Source organism: Dromiciops gliroides, chromosome 2 (assembly GCF_019393635.1).
Source record: "Dromiciops gliroides isolate mDroGli1 chromosome 2, mDroGli1.pri, whole genome shotgun sequence".
Taxonomy (NCBI): domain Eukaryota; kingdom Metazoa; phylum Chordata; class Mammalia; order Microbiotheria; family Microbiotheriidae; genus Dromiciops; species Dromiciops gliroides.
In genome coordinates, this window is record NC_057862.1 from 391,354,530 (window position 1) to 391,380,001 (window position 25,472).

A 25,472-nucleotide genomic window follows, 5' to 3' on the forward strand; every position below is an offset into this window, starting at 1 on the left:
TTCCAACGGGAAAAAGTTATCGGTGTCTACAGTCTTTGAAAATCAGAAAATGAAATACACTACCCACTGCTATCAGCACAGCCCAGAGTTCCCGGGGGAGGAGATGATAAATTAAACCGACTAGAAAGGAGTATTCATTAGCTTGGTGGAGTATCTATATCTATGCACTGCAGCTATATGGTTCTTGGAGTAGAAGTTTCTCATGCTCAGTTGCTAGTGTATGCTTTGTTGTTGTTCAGTCATTTTTCAGTTGTGTCCTACTCATGACCCCATTTGGGCTTCTTTGGGTAAAGATACTGGAGCTGTTTTGCCATTTCCTTCTTCAGAGCATTTTACAAGATGAGGAAACCAAGGCAAACAGGGTGAAGTGACTTGCCCGGGGTTACACAGCTAGTGTCAAAAAGATGAGTCTGACTCCAGGCCCAGCACTCTATCCACTGCACCACATAGCTGCCCTAGTGTATGCTTAGGTGTGCACTAAAATATATGTACCTGGCTAATTTTATCACATTCATCTACTCAAGCAGCCTAATAGACCTAGTTTTCTTTGCCTGGGGAAAAATTTATTTGCCTAGCCATGGAAAATAGATACTTTAAGATGCAATGCAATTGCAATAATAGAAAAAAAGAGAAACAGCCTAGTAGAGTCTGAAGAGCAAAGGAATCTAGATTCTAGTTCCAGTTTTGCTACTTATCAGTTCTGTGATTTTAAGTAAAATATTGTCCCTCACTAGGCCTCAGTTTCCCCGATTGCACAAGGAAGGGGTTGGACTAGCTATTAATCTAAAGTAGCCCAGAGACTTCTTGCCACCTGCCAGTGAAACAAGGAATACAATTTCTAAGTGACTTAGTAACTCGTTTTCCTTCAGAAACTACTCTAATGCCGGAGGAGATGGTCCCCCCTTAACTCCTACAAAAAGGGAATCACACACAGGCCCAGACAGTGCCAGGGAAAGAGTGAAAGAAATGTTGTTTTGTTTAATTTTTTTATTTGACTCCAGTCAATGCACTCCATCTACCATACAAAAGGCAAAAGCTGCAAATCAGAGGCAGTTCATGGATATGTAAACAAAATCAAGAGAAATGTAACTTTACCTTTGTGAGATCAGAAGGGAAAACAAAGGGAGATGGAATCAAGCACAAGATTACATTCATAGATTTTGTGAGAGTGACAACAAAGAGCTGGTCTGAGGAATGGAGATTAAGGGAAGACCACCTCCAATTATGAAGCACACTGCCCTCAGGCTAATGTCCACAGAGGCAAATTTGTGATCAAAAAGCTATGAAGAATTGCTGGAATGGTCTGGGAAGTATGGGTGGCTCAGAGAAGGGACAGGCAAACAATAAAACCTATCAGGAAGGCAAATGTATACATTTTATAAAATCTCATTCCAATCTTTCTATTTTCCTTAAAATTCGACTCAGGATCCTTCTCCCAAAAAGACAGTTCTTGAGACTTTAAGAAACCCCAAACATCCAAAAACCAACTTTTTTAAGCTGTTTCAATTTAAGGGACAATCCAACTTTTCTGCCCTCCTTTAAGGCATTTTTTTTTAAAGTCCTACTTAAGCCCAATGCTGTAATCGCTGTGAGTGAAGTGAGTCTGCAGAGCTAAAATAGAAACTCTTGAACATGAGAATAGTTTAGAGAAATACTAATGTAACTTATCTATAGTGGCCAACTGTGTTGGCTGGAACACCAAATACAGCTCTCTAAACTCAGACTACACTGACAAGAGTATTTGTTTTGCTCTCTGGTTGAATAAAAAGTACTGAGAAATACATCTATTTAAAAGTTTCCCAAGAAAACAAGGGTAAAAAAACTTGTCATTTACCTGTCATCTTTTCTTCCAGACATCTGCCCTGTTCCACGAGCCCCAACCCCAGTGCCTGACCAATCCTAGTGAAGGGGCTGTTGGGATGGAACACATACAGAGAGCAAGGGCTAGAACACAAAGGCCCTAGGGTTTGGTAGTGATGGCTTCCCCAGGAGGGAATCAATTGTCAGATACTGGGAAGGGAGTTTCCAAGAGCTGAAAGTGCAGCCCCTTCTGCTTTGTGGGCACTGGCCTCTACAGCATTTCAAGACACCAAAGGGCTTTTGTCCACTGTTTCCAGGGGGACTTCCAGGAGTCTTTGGTGGCAGAGGTGGAGTAATATCACAGTCTTTAGTGAGGGAAATAATGGTGAAACAAGGCTCTTGAAATGACACCTGAATTCTTCAGAGAAGTTTGGTTGGCAGGTGAAGGAGAAGTGGATGATTTTTTGTACTGGTTAAACTCTACCCACTGGCCAATAATTATGAATGAATTTCATCCAAATACCAGGCCCCATTACCCATGCTGGCAGGCATTCCACATGGCCTTGGCACAGACAAAGCCAGTGGGCTGACTTTGGTGGTTAGGAGGAGTTGGAACCCTAAGGTCAAGACAATGAGTACAAGCAGGCTTCTGCAACTTGTGAGGGAACAAAACTACAGATCATGGTCCAGCTCAGGAATATTCTAAGTAACACACCCAATAAATATTCACGGGATCTTTCCAGGTGAAGACTAGGAGATGGACAGACCTTCCATTGAACATCCACATGATATAATAAAGTGTAGAAAAAAGATTGTCCTCAGAGCTGCTTTCTTCTTGCTGGAAGGAGGGGATGGAGTGGGGTATTGATACATATTTGGCAAACTCTAAATAACCATTTTAGTTCTGGTCAGTAGACCAGAGATTTAAGAAAATCTAAATTGAAGTCTTAGCTCTGTCACTGGCTAAATGAAACAAGTCACCTCAATTCTCGGGCCTCAGTTTCCTTGGCTGCAAAATGAAAGAGCCAGAGTCAACGATCTCCTGTCTCTTTCCAGCTCTCGCTTTCTGTGATCCTTGTTACCTCACTCCACTCTCTTCTCCTGTTTCCTTTATGTAGTTTTTGTCCCCTTCCTGGCCACTGGTTTTCCTACTCTATTAAAACCCCCAATCTCTTCTTAAGCTATTCTCTGTAGGTAAGATAGGAGAGGAACCCAAAGGCCAGGGAAAGAAACAGCCTATCAGATTTGTGACATTCATTTCTATGAAGATTGCTCATGCTCACTGGGCTACATGCCCCCCATCTGCCTCCCCTAGACACCCCACCCCACATAGACACAGCTAGGAAGTATCCTTCATTTTCAGGAGCATTCACTCCCCTCTACCAATGGAGGAGCTCCTGTCCACAACCTGAAGCCCTAGAAAATTGCCTGAGGCCCCAAGAGGTTGAGTGCCTCACCCAGGGTCATACACAGACAGCAGGATGTCTGTCAGAGGCAGGATGGGAACCCTAGTCTTCCTGACTCAGAGGCTGGCTCTCTCCACTCTACCACATTGTCTCTTATTCTCATTTTATCACAGCTAATTGTCACTCCGCTTATTTCTTGTCTCGGCCAGCACCAGATTCCTGGGGACCTGAGAGACCTGAGGTTCCCTCATTACAAACAAGAAACGTTTGTTCCTTCCTCCTGGGACTGAAGCACATTAGTGCTGGGGGAAGCAGCAACAATCCCAGTCTGGGCCTGGCCCACATTTCCCAGGTACCTCAGTAGTAAGCTCCCAACACTCACTCATCCCGCCCCCCACCCCACCTTCTTAAAGTAATCTCTGTCTCTCTCTGTTATGTCCCAGAGCCACCAGGGATTCCATATCAAATGATGTCTCTGGAGCAACCTAAGGGTCTGCTAAATGTTAGAGCTCTACCTCCACCACCCTTGCCACCCTGTTACATGTGATTCTCCTTCACCATCTCACTCCCCAGTCTACTTCACAGTCTTCCTCCCTCTATCACTTTCACACCCAAACAGCTAACGGCACATGCCCGAGTTCTGGATCCTCTGACATTTGGCCAATGGCACTCCCGGCCTGCAGGGGACGGGGCAGAATTTCCACTGTTCTCAGCCTCCCAAGAAGCTCACTTGACCCTCACCTCCCTGCCTCAACCTCACATGGCATACCATCCCAGCTGCATGTCTAAGCCCAGCCAGTGAGGCACAGACAACTGTACGAACCTTTACTGCCAGCCTGCCTTGTTTGTCCCCCAAGGAGAGACATGTTAGCTTCCTGGCTGTGGTCAGGGAATTGCCAGTGTATGATGTATAGGGACAAAGAGAAAGGGAAGAGGAGAGGGGCCTCACAAATTGGTCCTTCTGAGCTGAGATGTGGGGCCTAGAATTCTAATGCAAGGGAAAAGAGGAAGCAATGGACTGGGTCCAAGACTTGGCAGATGCCCTCCAGAGGGCAAGCAGAAGGACCAAGTAAAGCCAGGGGCTGGGCTGGGCCACTGCCACTCATGTCACTCAGGAGAGAGCAAGCCCCCCTGGCCACAGGTGAGCACCAGAGGAGAGGAATTAGCCCTCCTCAGGGCGGCATGGGGGCTAATGAAGCTCCCCGCCCAGGGGTCCATTTTCATGAGGCAACATCCCGTTCATCTCCCGGACAGGCTCTGTTCCCAGGTAACCCAACAGGATCTCACTGCGTCGGCGGGACAGCTGAAGGATGTCCTCGGCTAGCGACTGCACAGTGGTGTAGCGCACATTGTCCAGGTCGAACATGTCCTTCAGGTAGTACACAATCTGATGCTGGAGATGGAGGGAAAGGGGCTGTGTTTGAATTCTTCTCGTCTCCCCACAAGGACTCCCACCCACAGACCCCCTCCTCCAAGAACAGCAGCAGCCTATTCATATGCCTTCAGAAGGGCCACGCATCACGTGATGAGGACACTGAGCTCTGGGATGGTCGGGGCCTTGTACAGTATCACACACCTGCCATGTGGGCATCATCATCCGTGCTAAGCCACCTCCCTGTCCTGGCAGCCCATTGGGCTCATTCCTGGCTCCAGGCCACTGCAAATGCTCCTCATTCTGGCTGAATGGAGTTTACATCCTGCCTTTGCCACCTATTCCCAAGTCAATGCTGGCCCATCATTTCATTTCTTGGGTTTCAGTTTCTTCAACTACAAAATGTGGGGACTGGACAGATTATTTCTACAGGGCCTCTCTCTCTAGCTTTAAAAGGTCTGGTTCCTCCTTGCTCTTTTTGTCCTTGCCAGATCCTCCTCATCCTTCAAGTCCTGGTTCCTACATTAAACCTTCTCTGCCTTCCAAAGATATCCGAAGTGATTTCTCTCTATCTTCTGCCTGCCTGGAGTGTTTGTCCCACCCAATTTAGCCCTTGATTATATTTTGTCTTGTATGGTTTACTAATGTTTTCTGTCAACTATAAAAGGTATAAACTCCTAAAAGGCAGAGACCATATCAAATTTCTTTTATATCGGGGCAGCTAGGTGGTGCAGTGGATAGAGCACTGGCCCTGAAGTCAGGAGTATTTGAGTTCAAATCCAGCCTCAGACACTTAACATTTACTAGCTGTGTGACCCTGGGCAAGTCACTTAACCCCAACTGCCTCACTGAAAAAAAAAAATTCTTTTGTATCCCCCTTACAGTGTTGGGCACAAGGCTGGGCATGTGAGAAGGTTGTTCAACAAATATGGTTTATTCCTCTTTTCCATATAGAGTGGGAGGGTAAGGAAGACCCCATCTCCATCACAGGACCCCAGCATTTAGAGCTACAGGGTGCCTCTCTATCAGCACAATTAGACCTGAGAGCATCAGAGCAATCAATGTGCATTACTTTGGAGCAAAAGATCAGTGCAGCTCCTCATCTCCTTCTTGAAAGCTTCCTGAGGCAGCTGTCATCCCACCATCAGCCCTGCCTGCCTGCCTGGGGCAAGTTTTTATGAAAGTATCACCAAAGGAGAAGGAAATTTTCCAGTTTTCTTCCTGGGGAACCCTAGACTGATGGAAGGGGGGGGGGAAGGAAACAGAGTTTAGAGCCCTCCCATCTACTCATGATCTGAAATAAGGCCAAAGCTCCCTCCCCAGCAGAAACTAATAAACTCATCTTACCTTGAAAAAAGTGCAGACTTCAGCCAGCTGTGGCCTGGGCCCTAAGAAGCCAAAGGCAAGAACGGGGCTGACATGCTCCGATACGGAGTAGAAATGGGAGATGAAGCCATCAGGCACCTGCAGAGAAAGGGGGCAGCAGCATCATCCGGGCTGCTCAGAGCCCCAGTCAGGAGAAGGGCATTTACTGCTCCATAGCCAGCTACCTCCTGGTTCCAAACCCAGCTACTAGCCCATCTAAGAACCAGCTGCATAGACCAGAAAGGCAAAGGTACCACCAGCCAAAATAGTCATGTGTTCAACTTTCTGGAACAAGAGCAAACAGTTTAGAGTGGCACTGCTTCCCTGGAAAAGGAAGCACTGACCCATGAGTTATCATGGTCTGAATCTCCCTTCCTCACACCCCCTTTCTGTTTAGTGTCCCCCCAAAGAATGTCAACAACTTGTAGAATAGGCGTCGCTTCCTTTTGTCTGTATCTCCAACATTCAGCACAAAGGGGATCCCCCCTACACCCAGATGAAGGGCCTTCACTCATGTTGGGACCCCTGCCAAGAATGCCCCAATTCTACCCAGCCTTCAAGGTCTAGCTAGAGTGCTACTCCTGAAGCCTCCCTGCCCAGACTGCCCTCAGGAATCTCCCTTCTCTCAGCTCCTACAAACAGTTACTGTCTACCCCACCCACGCCTGTATACTGCCCTCTGCTGCTCTTGAATTATCACCTCCTCTAAGAGGCTGTAAACAACTTGAAGGCAAAGATTAGCTCTTCCACTTCTCTTTTAGAAGCAGTCATTGAATTCCTGGGCACAGAGCAGATGCTCAATGCACACTTGTGAAGAAAGGGTGTTTCACTGCACCTTACTCACCATCAGAAGTCTTCTCTTGGCTTTCAAAACCGACCAGCAGGCAGTAGCCAGAGCCTGCATTAGATCAAAATGGCCACACTCAGGGTGGCCTCAGTCCCTCCCTCCCCTCCCCCACCCCACCCCTAGGAGCTAGAAAGGACCTCAGAGGCTGTGCACTCAATGGCAGGCCCCAGGGCCAGGGCTCTTCCCATTATGCCCAGCTTCCACCTTAGTTTTGACCCCAAGATGTTCAGTGTTTTTATGAGTTTGTTTCCTCTCTGCCTGCCAGCCCTTCACCCTGTCCCAAGTCTTCTTCCCTTCCCTCCCCACATCCTGATTTGTTGCTTCTAGACAGCACTACTCCAGGGCTCCAGCTATGATGGAGAAAGTAAGGGAAGTAAGTATCCTGTATCTCTAGGATCCAAGGAGCAGGTTAAGTCTGATGTCTTGGGAAAACTAGCTGAGACTGGAGGAGAGAGCAGGGAGGACACTGGTAAGAGTTGTTGGGAAACCTACCGTTTCTTTGAAGCTGTCTGAGAGCCAGCGATTACGAAGGACCGCCAGCACCGAGGAGGGGGGGTTCTCCAGGTCCTCGAAGGCATCCATGAGTATGAAATCCAGCACAATGTCAAAGAAACTCATGCATACCACCTGGCAGGAAGGAGCCAGGCAATGAGGGGGCTGGGGCTGCCTAAGGACCCTCTTGGTCCTTTCTCCCCTGGAGAAAGTGACATTTCAGTTCAGGAGAGACGACAGAGATAATATTACAAGTTTAAGGGATCTCATTGCGTCCAAACCCCCTCATTTTACAAATGGAGAAACTGAAGCCCACAAAGACAATCGATGGCAGAGTCAGGACCAGAACCCTGTTCTCCTAACTCCCACTACAGCATCAGATGACTTTTCATAAAGAGATCCCTCCTGCCAAAGCTTCAGAAGCAGGTTCACTTTTGGTTTAAAAGTCAAGGCGACCCCCTCCGAGGATCATCTTGAAGGACTGATCTGATTTCTCCTGACTGATACAGACTTACCACCACAACCCCTACAGCACAGATTTCTGGGAAGAAGCCCTGACAAGAACTGTCCACCCTGCCCTGTGCCCTGCCAGCTTGGGAGGGTAAGGGGATACCTGAAAGCATCCTCATGAGCAGAGTCAGAAGCACCACCCCTCTACCTCTCAGGGCTATTGAGAGGTAACCTGATAATCCTACGAGTTACTGAGACCAGCCCTAAGGGCTCACCAACAAGCCATCAGCTTCATATCTAGGGCCCTAGACGGTGAAGGCATGCTGTGCCCCAGTTCCTGGAGGCCCTGAGCAGTGGGGGCCATGTCAGCCCAGTCTCAGAGGATCCTCAGCTTCTATTCCTGCTGCCAGGGACCTCAGACTGAACCTGGGAGTCAGAGAAAGGACCCCTTCTTCTCCCCTGCCACCCTATCCAACCCCTCTTAGTCCCCCAGCAGCAGGGGGGCCTACAGAAAGCTCCCAGAAGTTGAAAGGAATCCAGTTTTACCCAACAGTCTCCCTCCACACTAAGGGGTTCTGGGAAAAATAGGACAAGGCTCCAGGAAGGTAGGTGCTAACAATCCCCTACAACTCTGTCACAACGTTATGCAAGTGCCCCAGCATCTGGGGTCAACTCACCCCCCGCCCCTCCAGTTCCATCTGCGTGGTAGGCCAGGTCTCTGGTCTCAGGGCATAACTCAACATCTCCTCATAGCTCTCCAAGAAGCCCTTTGGGTTCTAAAAAAGAGAAAAGGAACATGGGTTCATCTTGCTAACAGAGAAGACTTCTGAGCCCTCCCCTAGATGTAAGAAGTAGGGTGAGCAGCAAAGGCCACAATTCTGGGTGGCATTCCCTAGGAGCAGCCACAATGGAAGGAGCAGCAAGAGCCATGGAGACATTAATTAAGGCTGTTGGGCCCAGCCAGGAATAGAATTCAGGCTTTGTGACTCCCCAGAAGTGGCTGAAAAGGCAAGATCCTCAAAAGGGGCCTAAAAACCTGGAGGGTAGCCAAGATGTTCAAAGCCCACCCAAGTCACCTTGCCCACCCAGCATCCATCAACACAGCAACATTCTACCTTTTCAGCTTTGGTCATCAGGCCCATCACCATTTGTTTCCCAACCTCCCCAAAGAACAGCTGGTTACTTTCATCTTGCAGAAGTCCCTGAGGAAGGAAGAATGGAGTGACATTATCCGAGAATTCCTAAGGCATTCTCCACTTCCTGCTCTCTCTCTAGCCTTAGCCTGCTCCACCTCCACACTGGCTGCCCGGTCCCCTGGTCCCCTGGGACACTCCACCCTGAGGTCAACTCGGTGACTGATGACTCTGCCTGGAACGAACACATCAAGGAAAAGGCCAGAAACACTGTTCCCTCTCCAGCCTGGCTCCCAAGCCAGCATGCCTGCACCCCACCATGCCCTTCCATGTCTGGTCTCCCCCCAAATAATGTAAGCTTAAGAGGAGGTAGCGGGGGCAGCTAGATGGCGCAGTGGATAGAGCACTGGCCCTGGATTCAGGAGTACCTGAGTTCAAATCTGACCTCAGACACTTAACACTTACTAGCTGTGTGACCTTGGGCAAGTCACTTAACCCCAATTGCCTCACCAAAAAAATTAAAAATAAAAAAATAATAAAGAGGAGGTAGCATCTTGTTTTGTCATTATCCCCAGAATTCAAAAGCACCAGCCCTGGAGCATAAACAGGAGTCATTAAGTGCCCCCTAGCTACACATCTATTTGAACAACATATACCAGCTGCTAGGTCCATTTACTCTGACCGATAGGCTGGGAGGGTGCTCCCAGTGGAGAAATGGGCAAGGAGAAGGAAAAACCTGGGACCAAAGGAAGTCATGTGGACAGCAAAGTAATTTGGATAGTGGATGGCAATGACCCCATGCAAAGTGAAAGGGAAACTTGGGACCCAGGAAAAAAGTACCTTATCCTGTCTCCCCACCACTTCCCCCCTTCTCCCCCCATGCCATTTCCTAGTCCCCTAGGTTCCCACCCACCTGGAAGGCCTGCCGGACACAGTGCAGTTTAGCTAAGAAGTCCTGATCACTGTAGCAACCCAGGAGTTCTGTCCTGGAGAAGAAAACAAAGAGAGGATGACATCAGTCTCAAAGCCAGAGAAAGCAATAGGCCTGGGACTAGAAGTTAGGAGCCTTGGGGATTCTTGTCCTGTCTCTGATACTGGCATTCTGACCTTGGACAGGCAGCTTCCTCTCTGGAGTTCAGCTTCCTCAACTGAGGAGGGGAGGAAGTGAGGAGGGGGGCAGGCTCAAGAACTCTGAGGTTTCTTCTAGGGCAATGACAACAATTCTGTTTCGGTCAAGATAGAATACCTCCTCAGCCTTCTCTGGTCTGTGGATGGACTCAATGGACATGGGAATGACCTGAGACTGGTCCAAATAGGAACTGTCCCTGAACACAGGCCACACCCTTAAAAACGAGACTTCTTTGAAAGAAAAAAAAAATTTATATATATTTTTATATTTGTGTATGTACGTGTGTGTGTGTGTGTGTGTGTGTGTGTGTGTGTATGAATGAAAGAGAAAGAAAGAGAGAGAGAGACTGGACCTATGATTTTATTGGTATAATGAAAACCTGGGAAACTCCTTCCAATGCAAGTCAGAGCCTTCTCTTATCCAGACTTATATAGTGGTGCCTCTCTAAGCTCAGTGACTTGTCAAGGTCACACAGTCAGGCTATGTCAGAGGTGAGACTTGAACCCAGGTCTTCCTTTCCTCTATCTCCTATGCCAAACTTCCTAAAAAATAATTACTAAAAATGACAATATTTTCTAATGCATTTTTACTATGAGCCTCCACTGAGTTCTCCAATGCCTCATCATGTGAACATAATCCTCAAGTCCACTGGCATGGCCACAGAAGGTACAAGCTCTAGCCAACCCTCCACAAAGCAGCAAGGAAGCCTTCTGGCCCAGAAGCACAGAATTTTAGACCTGGAAGGGATCTTGATGTGCACATCTAAACCAACTTGTACCTGAAAGAAATTCCCACCATACATCATATCAGACACTTAGCCATCTACTTTTTGCTTAAAGAATTCTAATGGGGGGGCAGCTAGGTGGCGAAGTGGATAGAGCACCAGCCCTGGAGTCAGGAGTACCTGAGTTCAAATCCGGCCTCAGACACTTAACACTTACTAGCTGTGTGACCCTGGGCAAGTCACTTAACCCCAATTGCCTCACTAAAAAAAAAAAAAAAGAATTCTAATGGGGGAAAGCCCATCACCTCCTAAGAAGGCACTTCTGCACAACTGTTAGCAAGTTCTTCCTGATATCAAGCCTAAACTTGTTTCTTTTTGCCACTTCTACCAGTTGCTCCTGATCCTACCCTTTGGGCCCCAAAAGAACATGTCTACAATACTCTTCCACGTGACAGTCCTTCAAATACTTGAAAATGACTTTGCTTTGCCTCTAGCAATCCAAACCCACCTGACTGTATCAACTATCTAGTCTGTATCTCTCCACCTTGTCTAGGTATCTAAGAATAGCATCAAGTGCTTTGCTGGGTAAAATAAACTTACCCCTACAACATTCTTCTGCTCTTCTGGTTTAGCAGTCCAGCAAAGGCTACAAGTATTCACCAGAAGACTCACTGGGAATGTCTGTTGCTGCTGAAGTCAGGCTGGCTCTTGTAATCATCCCTCCCTTTCTAGATGCTCAAACATCTCCCTGAAAACTCATCTAGAGTTTTCAGATTTTCTTCCCTTTGCTGAAAATCAGGAAATCGCCCTTCTCCAGGTCTGCAGCACCACATCCATTTTCTACAATCTCTCAAATATCACTGATAATGACTAAGCAATCACACCACATCTGGTTGGTTCTTTCAGTATCTTGAGATGCATTTCAAGTGGGTCGAGTACCTTGAATTCATCAAGGGCAACTGTTAGGTGTCCCACAGCCTCACTGAGAGGCTGCCCATCACCCAAGAACCAACCTAGCAAAGTTCTGGGAGGTACACCCTTAGGTTGGCTGCCTTGTAAGGAATTTTTCAGTCAGGTTCATCTACTAAATCACAGAGAAGTTGTGACCTGCATTGTTTGAAAGATCATCTATATCCATGCTGATGAAATCCTTGATTTGTGAACATTTTAAAATCTTTTAAAATTCAAACTTATTTTATTCAATAATAGTGCCACAAAAAAATAATAAAATATGAAATATCAAAAGGCCTAAATAAGTTAATACAAAGGGAAATCAGCAGAACCAAAAACTATACATAGAACTGATTACCTACAGAATGAAAAAAGAAAAGAAAGAAGGAAAACAGAACCAAAGGTATAGGCCAGGAAGGGAAAACAGAATAAGGGTATTTTATTAGCTTGTTTGTTAATTCATTTGCTCCTGCCTTGTTAAAGGCTGAGCACCTTCGGTATCATCTTACAGCTTATTTTGTATGTTTATTTAACTTCTTCTATTGATAGAAAAGTTTATAATAAAAGTGATATTGAGATGTTTTATCCCTTTCATCTCTTCAAAAACAATAGTAACAATGAATAAAAGTAGTAGTACAGTGGCAGCTAGGTGGCACAGTGGATAGAGCACCAGCCCTGGAGTCAGGAGGACCTGAGTTCAAAGCCAGCCTCAGACACTTAACACTTACTAGCTGTGTGACCCTGGGCAAGTCACTTAACCCCAATTGCCTCACCAAAAAAAAAAAAAGTAGTAGTACAATTATAGGTTGCCCTTATGTTTTACTCAAGTCAGATTTGGGGAGAAATATCCCCTATAAGGATATAATAGAGTAGGGTACAGCTATGACCTTGCCACAGAATCACTGAGGCAGAAGGAATCCTTAAGGAACCAGTGAGTGTCTAAACCAAGAGCTCTCCAACTTTCTGGTGTCACAAAATCTTTGTGTCAATAAGATAATTGGGGAGCATTGGTCAAGAGGTAATAAAACTTCTACCCCAAAGTAGCCAACACCTCTAGTTTGCTTTCTGATGTAGTTCTTTGACTGTAGCTGGAGACAAATACACTACTTCAGGGTCAAGATGAGGTCATTTGGAGAAAGATGAAGAGAAAAAGAGAAAGGAGTTGAATTTTGAAATCATATCCTCCTATAAGCTGTTAGAAAAAGCATTAATTCTGCCACAAAAATCTAGTTCTACTTATGAAACACTGCCCAGGGCCCTAGCAAACTTCTGGGGGTTTTTTTGGTGTTTTTTTTTTTAAGTGAGGCAAATGGGGTTAAGTGACTTGCCCAGGGTCACACAGCTAGTAAGTGTCAAGTGTCTGAGGCCGGATTTGAACTCAGGTACTCCTGACTTCAGGGCCGGTGCTCTATCCACTGCGCCACCTAGCTGCTCCCCTAGCAAACTTCTGTAGAACACAATGGGTTTGTGCATCAGCTCACAAGCCTCTGCCTCAACTGTACAGAAATGTTTCTGTCATGACCATTGCCCGGAATTCATATTTTAAAAGTTTACGTGCCGTATGTATTTATAATTCTTTTCCCAAACTAAAACCTTCTGCAGATATTTAATTTGCCATCTGTTAGTTTTTATGGGTCCAACTAAATCAGTTTTCCTTCTCTTTCCTTCTTTTCTCTCTTTTTTTAAAAATCATGTTTTTATTCATCAGTCTCATCAGTTTCACAGACTCTACACCCTGACCCCTTCAGTCACCTATTACAGCAGTCTATTATTTCAATGAATCAGAGAGGCAGCATAGTACTTGGGAAAGTCACTTCCATTTTTCTGGTCCTCAGTCTCCTAGTTTGTAAAATGAGGGAGTTTGAATAGATGATATATCCAAGGATACTCTGAATCTTATGACCCTATTAAATTGGAGAGACAGTATGGTGCACTGGATGGAGTCAAGAAGACCTGGGTTTGAATCCCACATCTGACACTTCCTCCCATGGGAGCTTGGACAAATTATTTAGCCTCTGAGACTCAGTTTACTTATCTGTAAAATGAGTGCCTAACCTCACAATGTGGTTGGTTGGTTGTCAGGCTCAAAAGGAACAGTACATGTAAAGTGTTTGGTCTTCTCTAGCTACCCTGATGCTGATGAGACCATTAGGCTCCTGGAGGTCAGAGATGGCTCCAAGCTCCCTTTAGCTAGTGTCTAGTAGGGTGCCATCACTCCTGAAAGTGCTGAAGACAGATGCCTGAAAGAAGTCTCCAAACCCATCCCCATGCCAGTTTCTGCTCTCCACCTGCTAGGAAGTGAGGTGCCAGGCTCTTTGGGCCCCTCACCTGAGTGTCCGACAGGAAACCTTTCCCTCTTTTACCAGCTGCAAGGCCTCCTCATATGCTGCAGCTGGCCTGGAGAGCTGGAAAGGGAGATCTCCTACCTGCAGGCAGTCAAACAGCTTCAGGAGATAGAAAGATAAAGGAGAAAAATTCAGGATTAATCATTTCCTCCCCTCAAAAGTTACTATTTGCACCTATTATATGACTAGCCGTAGTCTGGGCAAGTTGGGAAACGCAAAAGAGCACTACTCAAGTGACCAAGCACACTGGTCTTATGTTTGTTATAGGTCGGTTTCCTTTTTTAAATAAAACCAGTTCTACTTGTTAACGTAAATCTAGATACAAACAATTAGAGAAAGGAATCACTTAATCTACCCATTTATTATGTCAAATGAATACTTATCGCTGCCAAATTCCCAAGCTCTTTCCCATAATGGAAGGAGCACCAGACTGAGCATTGGGATATAAATTGTAATCTTGGTTCTTCCACTGAGTCACTGTGTGATTTTCTGTAAATCACTTTCCCTGTCTGGGGTTCAGTTTCCTCATCTGTAAAATGGAGTTGGACATCCCAGAAGATGCCCCAGCCATGTTCTTAGCCCTATTCTAGCTGAAAAGGATCCAGCCCCTAGCCTAGCTCCTCCTAGCCTGGGCGATGCCCTCAAGTTACCTCTGCTGCAGAGAAGAAAGAGTCTTCAGAGGAAAGAGTGTCTTCATCATCTTCCCGAAGCCTCAGTGAACCTTCTGTCAGAGGTAGCATGAGTGTCCTCTCTAGGGAAAAGGGTGAGAGATGACATCAACCAAAGGTCCTTGGAAACTAGATCTTTTCTTCATGATCACTTGAAGAACCATCATAATGTACATATTTTAATCTTGTCTTAACTTCATACAAGTCTCCCCCAGTACAACATCGGGGAGGACAGGACTTCTTTGGTTTTGCCCATGTATTCTCCTCGCTTTGCATGGAAGTAGGTGCTTAATAAATGCAATAAGGCAAATATAAAATATATGTAAAATAGTTTATAACCTTTAAGGCCCTATATAGATACAGGCTATTATCATTCTGTCCATTAGACCAAGCAAACAGCAAATTTAGCACAAGCTCTAACCACAAATGGTTTGGCTGCCAAAGAATGAAAGGGAGAGGGAGAGAGAGTGACAGAAAGAGAAAAAGAGAGAGAGGGGAGAGGAGAAAGAAAAAGAGAAAAGAAAAAGAAAAGAAGAAAGAGAAAGAAAGGAAGGAAGGAAGAAAGGAACTAGCTCCAAATGGCCACACACCACCACCACTGACAGACCCCTTTAGCCAACACTGAAGGAGCTCTGTGTTTATATAAGCCTTCAGGGAAGAAAGTGGGAAGGTGGGGGTTAGAGCAAGACCACTCAGCCTAAGACTTTCAGTAGTTTGATGAATAAAGAGCTGGCTTCTAGTTCTGGTTCTGTTATTATCTACCTGTGGAATTTTGAGCAAGTTCCTTCCCTTTCCGGGACTCAGTTTCCACCCTTATAAAATGAGCAGCTTAGCTTAACACCTCCAGTTCCCTTCCAGTATGCTAACATTCTAGGCTTCATGCTACTCTGAAGGGACAGTTTAGAGATCAGAGAGAAAGAATGATCATGGGGCAATATGCCCAAGGAGAGTGGAGGTAAAAGGATCAAGGACAAAAGGTGTGTTCACAAATCATCAAACCCTGCCCAACTACCCCTTACCCAAAGACCTCTCCTCCAGCTCACCTAGGTCCAAGAGCATATTATCTGATGGGAATGTTGAACCAAACTCCTCCTGGAGGTGGTATGCCCGGTGTAGTAGGGATTCTAGCTTTTCAGCAAACTCCTTTTTCTGAGACTCTGGCTTTAAACAAAAACAATACAATATTAACTTCTTCCAGACCAGGCTCCCAGAGCCAGAGTCCAATGGACAGGAAACCCCTCTTCTTAAGTTTCCTCACCCACCTAAAGCTCCAGAAACACCAAAGGAGAAGCTAGAAGAAGCAAAATCCCAAGATGTTCTGGGCTTTTGACCATTCACTCTAAGGATTATGGGAAGGGTGATTTTCACTATTGGAAGGAGGGACAGATTCAGGCAGGGGAGCCTATTTGAAACAGGCCTCCCTTAGCATGTTGCATCAAGGGGGACCTATCTGAAAATTCAGCCTCCTCTACAGAAATAACTTATCTGCCATACAGAGTCAGGAGTAGGTCAATCATAAAGCTCTTGGTGGCAACCATAGCTTCTCAGATTTAAGCCAAGTGATCTGACAACCTTTCTAGTTCAAAGTGGAATTTAGAAGGAATGAGCAAGAGTTCCCACTTGATCCCACTTGGCTTGGCCCTACACTCAGACCCCTAGAAGTTGATATAGTCATAGAGGGGTTGCAGACGCTGGGCAATCCTGGTCTCAGCTTTTAAAATGACCAGGATGTAGATTAAAGGCCTTATAATTGATGCTGCCTAGAAAAAGGGGAAACAAATGGGAAGGATAGTGGGTACAAAAGCACAAACTGGGAGACAATGAGCAAAACACTAGCAAGACACAAAGGACCTACGGTCCAGCTGCTTACAGCAAGGGATTCCAAACTGGTTTGCGGAACAGAGTTCTGTAGAAATCAGCTAGGTTAAGGTGCTTCACATTTTTCACATTTGCAATTTCTAAATTTAGTACCTTCTTTTCTTGACTCCCAATTACACGCTTAATGCAAATATTGTAATGTTGCATTTACTCCCAGTATTATGGCGAGTAATATTGGAAAGTAAACAGCACAATTTTTCAACTTGTGGAAAGTTCTACAAATTTCTTGGTTGATATAAGGATTCTGGGGCTTTAAAAACTCCTGGCTTAAAACACCAGGGTAATGAGGCCAAGGTCATGGATTCTCAGATAGTTTGCTGTTTCATGGTCACAGACTGACCTCAAACAAGCTGCTCACAGATGTGTCCTTGATCACAAGCAGGCCCAATGAAAGAACACAGATGGTTCTTATCCAGTTGCCATCCAGAAGCAGCAAGTACAGACCCGGTGTCTACTGAGTTTGTTGTATCTTTATCACACACAAAGGCAACAGTCATTTCTACCTACCACTCCAGATTTGAGAGATAGAGAAAGCCCTCCCTGTTCTTATCACCACCACAGGATCACCCTCCCAGGGGGCAAAAACAGCACCTACCTCCGAGAGTACCTCAGAGATGGTTTCTGGACTCTTGAGATTGTCCCAGGGTGTGGGGGTGCTAGAACTGTCCCCCCTCTGTCCAATACTCAAGGCCTGCTCCCATTTCTGCAATGCTTCCTCAAACAGCTCCATTCCTGTTGGAACAAGTTGGGTAGTTTATCCTCCACCCACAGACCAGCTGGGCTAAGGGAAATGCTACCCACTTCAACAATTCCACTGGGGGGGTCAAGTTGAGGCTCTCCCCTCCTCTTCTGCTTTCCAACAAGCCAATCCGCACTGATTCTTAGGAATAATAAATCCAGATGAATGCTTTCAAAAGACAGTGTTATAGGTGGTCTCTGGCTTTGCATTTAGTAAGTTCCTGGAAACTATATTTTTGGTTTTTGGGGGTTTTTTGGAGGGCAATGAGGGTTAAGTGACTTGCCCAGAGTCACACAGCTAGTAAGTGTCAAGTGTCTGAGGACGGATTTGAACTCAGGTCCTCCTGAATCCAGGGCCGGTGCTTTATCCACTGCACTATCTAGCTGCCCCATAGAAACTATATTTTTAGGTAGAATCTAACCTAAAAAAATCAACTGTATATCCATTGTTACCTTATTCTCTTCTATCTTCACATTGGTAGAAAATATAGACTGAAAGGTAGAGAGAGGTACAGAGAAGTGAACTCTAGGTCTGTATTATAAGGTACTGAGTGAGTATAACAACTAAAAGTGAAGAGCACCGGAACCACCAGGGGGAGAAAGAGCCCACTGGTTTGGAGACTGACCTCCCTTCTCTTTCCCAAAAAGGAATTTCAAAGAGAAATATCACCAGAGAGATCACCAAATCCAAGGGAGAGAGAGGAGCTACCACCTAGAAGGACATGGTAGGGTCTCAAGAGATGCTGCAGGGGTAAGGGAAGGGGGAGAAGACCCTGGAGAAGACTGAGAAGGAAAGCGTCTCTTATACCTTGAATGTAGAGGTTCTCTGCATTTGCATCACCAGCAGCCCCTGACTCTTCAGTTGCTCTAGCATCCCAGGGACCAGAGGATGCAGCTGTTGGGCTAGAAGAGTTCACTGCCACCATCTAGTCTCCAAGAAGGGGAAGGAAATCCAAAAGTAGAACACTCAGTCTAAAGGCCTTTTAAAGTAAGGAACTGACCCAGATCCATGATTTCCACAACAGGAATAGATTCACCTAACAAGTACCTGGATCCAAAGCATGGCAGGGTTTTGTTTTATGCTACTCTCAACTGTTAGAGAACAAATACTTTCACATTTTTAAAAGCTTCCAGCCAAGAGGTTAGTGCCATCCAACATAGACACAGCTAGTCCATGGCCCGTCTTCAACACAATCCAGCTTACCAGAACCCAACTTTCCATCACCTGCTTCCCAAATGCTGTTAGAGAAGCAAAAAGAACTAGGCCAGATATTCTACATGGTGCTGGTGAATTCTTCATGCTGCCAGTCAAGGTCCTCCACAATCAGGCCCAACACTACCTATCCCTGGACTCTGCCACAGTCATGTTGGTCTTTTCACTCCTGTCCGCGGTTTTCCTTATGCTTTTTCCTCCTAATAGCTCACCCCTTCCTTCTCCCCTCTCCTCCTTGGAGGTCCAGCTACGTTCTTGCTGCCACTATGTTCCTTGGCAATCACAGCCCACCCTGTTCTCCCTAATTCCCGAATCTGAACTACTCTGACAGAAAGAACCTAATTTAACATTTGTCTCTTAACTATTTCCCCATCTAGATTGTAAACTACAAGGAACTTCTCCTGTTCTTCTATTCTTCACAGGGGCTAACATAGTTCTGAAATATACATTCTTGTTTTAAGATGCCAGAGAGATCACTGCCGTTTAGCCACCACCTGTGGTCAGCCTGACTCAGTCCAAAGACAAGGTGGTACCCTGATTTAGTGGCACCATTAAATCACCCAGCTTCCTGATCTCAAATGCCCACAGATCCCTGACATGTAGGTAGAACATACAGGAGGGGTCCTCACCGAGGCCAGACTGTGAGAAGATCCTGAGTGTTTGCTGGGTTCAATTGAGGAAATGCCACTCAGGGTGTCATTGCTCTTGCTGCTGGGACTCTGGACCCTTCGGCTGGAATAGCCTGTGTAATACAAAAGGGCAGGGGAGAAGGCAGGGACAGTTGACACCACAAACCAAAAGCCTTCCTCTTCTCCCCTCCCACCCCCTTCAATCTTCATGTCTGCCAAGCTAACTGTCCTTTATGTATTCGTCTGGCCATGTTACTCCTCTGCTCAAAAATCTTCTGTGACTCCCTACTGCCTGCTAAGTTTAAACTCCTGTGGCTTGACATTTGAGCCCCCACAATTTGCCTTTCTAGTCTTCTACTACTTCCTTCCATGTGGTACTACATGCTCTAACTCAACAGGATTATTTACTGCACCATCACTCATTAACTGTACTTTCTCATCTCTGTACTTTTGTTCATGCTGTTTCCCCTACACCTGGAAGGTCTTTCTTTGCCCTCACCTCTTCAATATCCTACTTATCTTTTAAAGACCAACTTAACTGCTCCCTTCTCCATGAAACCTCCTCTTCAGATAATAATACTGCATATTATAGGTATGCTTGTATTTAATAGATTGATTGTAAGCTTCATGAGGGCAGGAACCTTATTTTTTCATAACTTATCTCCCCTGTAACACTTAGCACTATGGTCTGTACACAAATGTTTGGTTGAAATGGAGAGAGAGAGAAAAGAAGTAGGAGGGGTATGAGTATGTATAAGATTATAGACCTATGAAAAACAGCTGCTCTCCCCACCCAGATCAGCTATTTCTGTTATCTCCAGGCAGCCCCAATATCTGGAAACCCAGCTATGGTATTTCTTTCAGGATCTGTCTCAACCCAGCTGGACATTCCTAACAGAGATCACAACCTTTCTTGAGGTACCAGGGTACCTCAGCTTCCAGTACCCCAAACCTACCCTTCTTCACTGACGGAACCCTTCTGGCCATGAAGATGGGGATAGGAACACTTCCGGGCTTCCCACTTCCTTTCTCAGGGGCAATCTGTTTCTTCCGTCGCCGCCGTCGCTTCAGTTGATGGGCAGCCAAAGCCAAAGCCACTGTCCCTAGTGCTGTAGCAAAGAGCACCTTCCGCAGGCCCGGAGATAGTCGAAGCTGAGAAAATGCCGACTACCCCCAGAAGTTGGAAGGAAAGAGTTCGATGAATAACTCCCACCAGGACTACAGCTTCCCAGGCAGGGATCTGAGCTATCAGGAGCACTACCACCCCCCCACCCCCCATCCCACTACTAAGTGGCATCCACTTCTGGGAAGGAACTCAACAACCTCCCTAAAAGTAAACACCATTCAAATGTATGATTACTTCAAGATTCTTATGAATGATAATTAATGCAAGAAGAGGAATTCTGTCAAAGGATCTCATTTATAGGGCTGGGCTGGAATTCTTCCATCTTCATTAAGTAATCCCCAAAATACCACCACTTCACATTTTGATTAGCATTTCACTCTTTTCAAAGTGCTTTGACAATTCCTCCATCCTCACTATATTGTAATAAAGCTGGTAGAGCAAATATTATTCCCATTTAATTGATGAGAAAACTGAGGTTTAAAGTGACCTTTTCCAAGTCAGAAAGGTACTTAGCAGAGCTAAAAACTGTACTGCTAAGGCTCTCAAATCTTAGTCCATTGTTCTTTCCATTGCCACAGAAGCTCTGATGGACAGGAGTTATCAGGTTTGGAGCTAGGTGGCAAAATGGATAGTGTTAGAAAAAACCTGAGTTCGAATCCTGCCTCAGACACTTAACAGCTGTGTGGCCTTAGACAAATCACTTAACCATTCTATGCCTCAGTTTTCCTCATCTATAAAACGAGAAGGTTGGACTTAATGTCCTCTAAGGTCCCTTCTCTTCCAATCCTTTATGAGCTTATTCACTGTAGTTGTGCTAAGATAGACTTAGGAGGAAAGAATATTCCTTTGGTCCTCTGTGCCTAATGCTCGTGGAATATTGGGAGCTAAATATAGAGTAGGGAAAAAACCCCCAGAAATCCTGTTTCTCACCTGTCCAAAGGTGGTGTAGAGAAACACAGGGATCTCTGCTACCGTCATGGCCAAAGCTTGGATAATGGACATGCCTTCAGTTCTCTGGAAAGCCATCCCGGGTTAGAGCTGCAACTGTGAGCAGCCCAGAGTGGGAACCCAAAGTCCCACACTGGGGACGGCTTGGAGGAATGTTTCAACTTGATGTCCACAGGGCCACAGTCACATTCTCATTCCTAAAGGGAGACTCCAATGGCAAAGTGCCTTTGCAGAGCTACAAGAACAATGGAAGAGTCAGTGAAAACTTGGGAAATCCTAAGGCTAATCATAATCAGGCTAAGTCACCTGAAGTTCTAGTAACAAAGAATTCTCTCTCGGGGCCAAACACCAAACAGTTCTAGCACTGTCACCACCAGCACAGGGGCCGCATGGGTAGTACTCTGTGCCAAAGAAAGCTAAGGAAGCAACCCTTCTAGACATAGTCTCTGATGTCCAAGAAGTTCTCAGAGCCTCCCCAGGCCCAGGCAAGGGAAGCACTTTTTGATGCACCCATCTGAGACAAAACACTGGGCTGGATAGACCTTGGGGCTAAAGCAAAGGGATCATCCTTAAATCCTCAAACTGTCCTTCCCAGGAGTAAAGAGAAGGAATTTGGCCTAGATGAAGGAGGCTCCTGGCAGGGAGGGAATGATGGGGAAGGAGGCCTTAAAGCAGGGTGAGACCAGGCAGGGAGAGCTGTGATCTGCAAACCCCAAAGCCAACTGCATTGCAAGACCTCCTAAGACACTGACCTGCAAGCACTGGCTTCCAATACACCAGGTGTGGATTCACAGAGATCTTACACCACCTCTTGTGAAGCTGCTTATGCCAGCCCCCAGGCCTTATAGAGACCTTAGATCACAAGGAACAACCTGACCCTGGTAGCAGAGCAGGCAGAATAAAGACCAGCATAGAGGCCTATGTGTCCAGGCTGGAGATCAAATGGTGTCATTAAGGATGGATAATGACTCATCCCAGGTGAATGGGAGGGAGACTAAATGTTAGTGATTTGGGTCTTGTAACTAATGACAAGGTCATTTTGTCAGTCAACAACATTTATTAAGCGCTTATTATGTTCAAGGCTCTGTACTATAAACACTAAACAAATTGCTGGTGTTTTATCCCATGACTATTTTAGGAAACAGCCCAACATAAACCACAACAATTCCCATTTATATAACACCTTAAAGCCTGCAAAAGAACTTTCCTCACAAAGAACAAATTGATATATTTCAGATGAGGATGCCAAGGTGCTAAGAGGCTTAATGACCTGCCCAGGGCCACATAGCTAAACACTGTGAGGGTCAAGGTCCAAGCTAAGGTCTTTCCTGCCCTAAAGTACACTATTCTAGCATAGGGCTGAGACACATAGTGTAACAGAGTAAGTAATGGGCTTGGTATCAAGAAGACTGGGATTCAGATCCCACGTCAGATACTTACTAGCTGAGTGACCATGGGCAAGTCATTTAACCTGAGTTTCAGTCTCCATATCTGTAAAATGGAGATAAAAATACTTGTAAATACCTACCTTCCAGGCTTACTGTGATTCCCAATTCCAAGGGAGAAAACATAGATAATGTAGGTGGTGCAATGGAAAAAGCATGGAATCAAAAGACTTGAGTTCAAATTTTGCCTCTACCTTGGGCAAGCTAAAAATTTCTGGTGTTCTTTAAAAAATTTAAAATTTAAGGTGTTCTTTATCAGTAAAATGTAAAGATTTGGATAGATAGCTTCTTATGTTTACCTCCATGACACCTTATACAAATGTCAGTTATTGTTCTTTCCACTATTCAACACTGGCTCTCAAAGTTAAAGGAGCCAGCCAACTAAATGTGTCTGGATTCTGTAGAGAATACAAAAGTAGCTCAAAGAAAACGGAATATTTTACCTGAATTATCTGGAAACTTGCTTAATAAGATTTAAAGCTATAAGGTACCTTAGAAATCTAATTCAGTCCCCTAACTATACATGATAAAACTGAGACCCAGAAAGGTTAAGTGATTTGTCAAGGTCTAGAAAGTAACATCCAGGATTTGAAACTGACTACAAATGTGGTGACCTTCCATACACCATGCTGCCTAGAGGTTATAGCCCTCCATGGATAACCTCTAAAGGCCCCCTCCTTATCTGACTACATAATTGTAAAAACAAGGTACTACAGACCTGAGTAGTCATTCCCCCATGGCTGCTGAGGCAATCTGGACTGAAAGAGCCACTAAAAGCATCCATGGGACCATTTCAGGTCAGGAGCAGAAGAAGAGGTCACTAAATTCCCACAAGAGGCTCCAGATCCTTCTTCCAACAGGCCAGCCTCCCCCCACAGCAAACAAAAAACATCACAGCTCTCAGGGCTTTGAGGACTACTGGATCCTGAGTGGTCATCTAAGGCCAAAACAGGGATACATTCTGTCAGGTGACAAGAGTGTTAAGCTGTAGACTGTGTCAAAATGGGAAGCTAGACACGTAAAGGGAAACAGCTGTCTGTTTCCCCTGAATGTCCACAGGCAGGATTCAGGCGTCACAGATCGAATACTAAGAGACTGGGAAAAGAGATGACTGCCTTATCACCTACCTACCACAAGGAGATTTAGGAGGTGGGTACAACTGATAAGATTTGGAGCCAAAAGGTACTTTAGAGGCCAACCACTTCATTGTACAGATGAGGAAACTGAGACTCAGGCCCAGGGTTTGACTTGTCCAAGGTCACAAAACTGGTAATGAGGGGATCAAGTATATGAAACCAAGTCCTGTGAATCCAATTCCAAAGGCCCTTGCACTACACCATTCATTCACTCTGAGTGCTGATTCCCTCAGAATACCAATGCCAGTATCCAGAGGCACAAATGCTTTACCCCCAAGGCTACCATGGAGGGGGGCTCCGGTGCTATCGATTGTTCTCCCCAGACCAAATTCATGGCTAGCACAACCAACAGGTGGGGGATGGGCAAACCAGATCCCAAATCCTGATGCAGGTAGTCTTACTAGAGATATCCGATACCCGCCCCAGGCCATGCACCTTTCTTCTCGGTCTTTTAAGACTTGTGTACTCCCTTAGCCATGACTGCCCCCCCACCTGGGTGCTATTCTTCACGGTACCAACACCTTCCCAAGTTACTTTTTTACTCGTGCCCTGTGCCCCACCCCCATTCCAGGGGGCCTCTCCTAATACACTCCTAGCCCGTGCACCATTTCTCAGTGCCACTCCATCTCAAATAGCTCTCCCCAAGATCCCTACCCTATACCTCCCGAGGTCCCAACTCAATCCCCTCCAGTCCCCAACTCTTACTTGGAGACGCATCTCACCATCCACCTCCCAACGCGTCTGCCCCGCCCCTACTACAAACCTACCCGCCCTCTAATGCTTCGACCTTGGGCCACGCCTCTCCCAAGAGTCTTTCCCCTAGCCACCCCCAAAATCTACTTCCCAGCACCCCATTGCTTATCATTTCCTCCAGTGAACCTCTCTCCCACCTTGGGTCAAAGCCCTTTTTCTTGACCACCCTCAACGCCCTCCCCCTCCAGGGAGCCTCCTGCCCCAACCCCCGCACCACCCCAGCAAGTCTCACCTCCTGTGTACCTCTCCCAAACCCTAGGCCCCCACCTTGACCTATTGTCCCCCTAGTTCCCCCCAGAACGGGGCTATCCCCATCATTCCCCACCCCATACAAGCCTCCCCACCGTAAGCAGTCGTTCCCCCTCTCAATTCCTCCCCGCCTCCAGCAGAGCTCTCCCTAGCCCTCTCCACTCCTGCAAACTTCCCCGCCTGCCATGAGCCCCATCCCCGGGGTCTGAACCCCAACCTTGAGCCGTCCCCATCCTGCGCCCCGGCAGCAGAACGCCAGTCCCATCCCGGCCCTGGTAGCTGCCCCCCAACCCCGGATCCACCAATCTCCCTACAGACTCGGGCCCCGACGCCCCCTCTCACCCGGACCCATGCCCGCGGCAGCTCGGTGGTTGCATCCTGCCTGGCCAGCCCCGCAGAGTCCGGCCGCTACCACGGATCAGAATAAGAGCAGCTGCGGGGGGGTAGATGGGCGCCCCAGTGCCGAGCTCCCCCAGCCCTTACCGGGAGCTCCATCGCTTCAGAAGGGCAGCGTCTCCTTCCCCGGCTGCGCAGCCGAACCCTGATGCCCTGCCGACGGGGCAGGACCTCCGTCCTTGATAGACATTGACTGAGACCAATAAGAGTAGCGGTTTCTCCAGTCTCGAGCCAATAAAGAGGAGGACATTAGCCGGCATCTCTGTCCCCGCCTTCCTTC

At 46.4% G+C, this 25,472-nt stretch overlaps 1 protein-coding gene across 3 annotated transcripts; it reads right to left on the reverse strand.

The window, feature by feature from the left end:
• Positions 1–728: 728 nt before the first annotated feature.
• MIGA2 (mitoguardin 2) lies at positions 729–25,374 on the reverse strand. 3 transcript variants are annotated; one of them, XM_043984093.1, is made up of 17 exons: positions 25,280–25,330; positions 22,654–22,704; positions 21,196–21,448; positions 20,096–20,306; positions 19,140–19,252; positions 18,106–18,223; positions 17,155–17,291; positions 15,725–15,842; positions 14,664–14,764; positions 13,997–14,112; positions 9,778–9,850; positions 8,847–8,933; positions 8,409–8,507; positions 7,282–7,416; positions 6,787–6,840; positions 5,926–6,042; positions 729–4,599 (listed from the first exon to the last, which is right to left on the reverse strand). In XM_043984093.1, exons 3-17 carry the CDS (start codon positions 21,289–21,291, stop codon positions 4,396–4,398), a joined length of 1,779 nt encoding a protein of 592 aa, XP_043840028.1. In that variant the 5' UTR covers positions 21,292–21,448; positions 22,654–22,704; positions 25,280–25,330; the 3' UTR covers positions 729–4,395. The 3 variants fall into 3 exon arrangements, with proteins under 3 accessions (XP_043840028.1, XP_043840027.1, XP_043840030.1); XM_043984092.1 differs by lacking the exon at positions 22,654–22,704 and having other exon boundaries at positions 25,280–25,374; XM_043984095.1 differs by lacking the exons at positions 22,654–22,704; positions 25,280–25,330 and adding an exon at positions 25,139–25,268.
• Positions 25,375–25,472: the final 98 nt, after the last annotated feature.

Bases quoted from the DNA above. Each gene is read 5' to 3' on its own strand.
- MIGA2 (XM_043984092.1), bottom strand. From the start codon at position 21,291: ATGGCTTTCCAGAGAACTGAAGGCATGTCCATTATCCAAGCTTTGGCC. The intron at 14,765-15,724 runs GTGAGCTGGAGG...CCTTTTCCCTAG, and splicing joins TAATATGCTCTTGGACCTAG to AGAGGACACTCATGCTACCT. The intron at 7,417-8,408 runs GTGAGTTGACCC...CCTTCCTGCCAG, and splicing joins TGGAACTGGAGGGGCGGGGG to GTGGTATGCATGAGTTTCTT.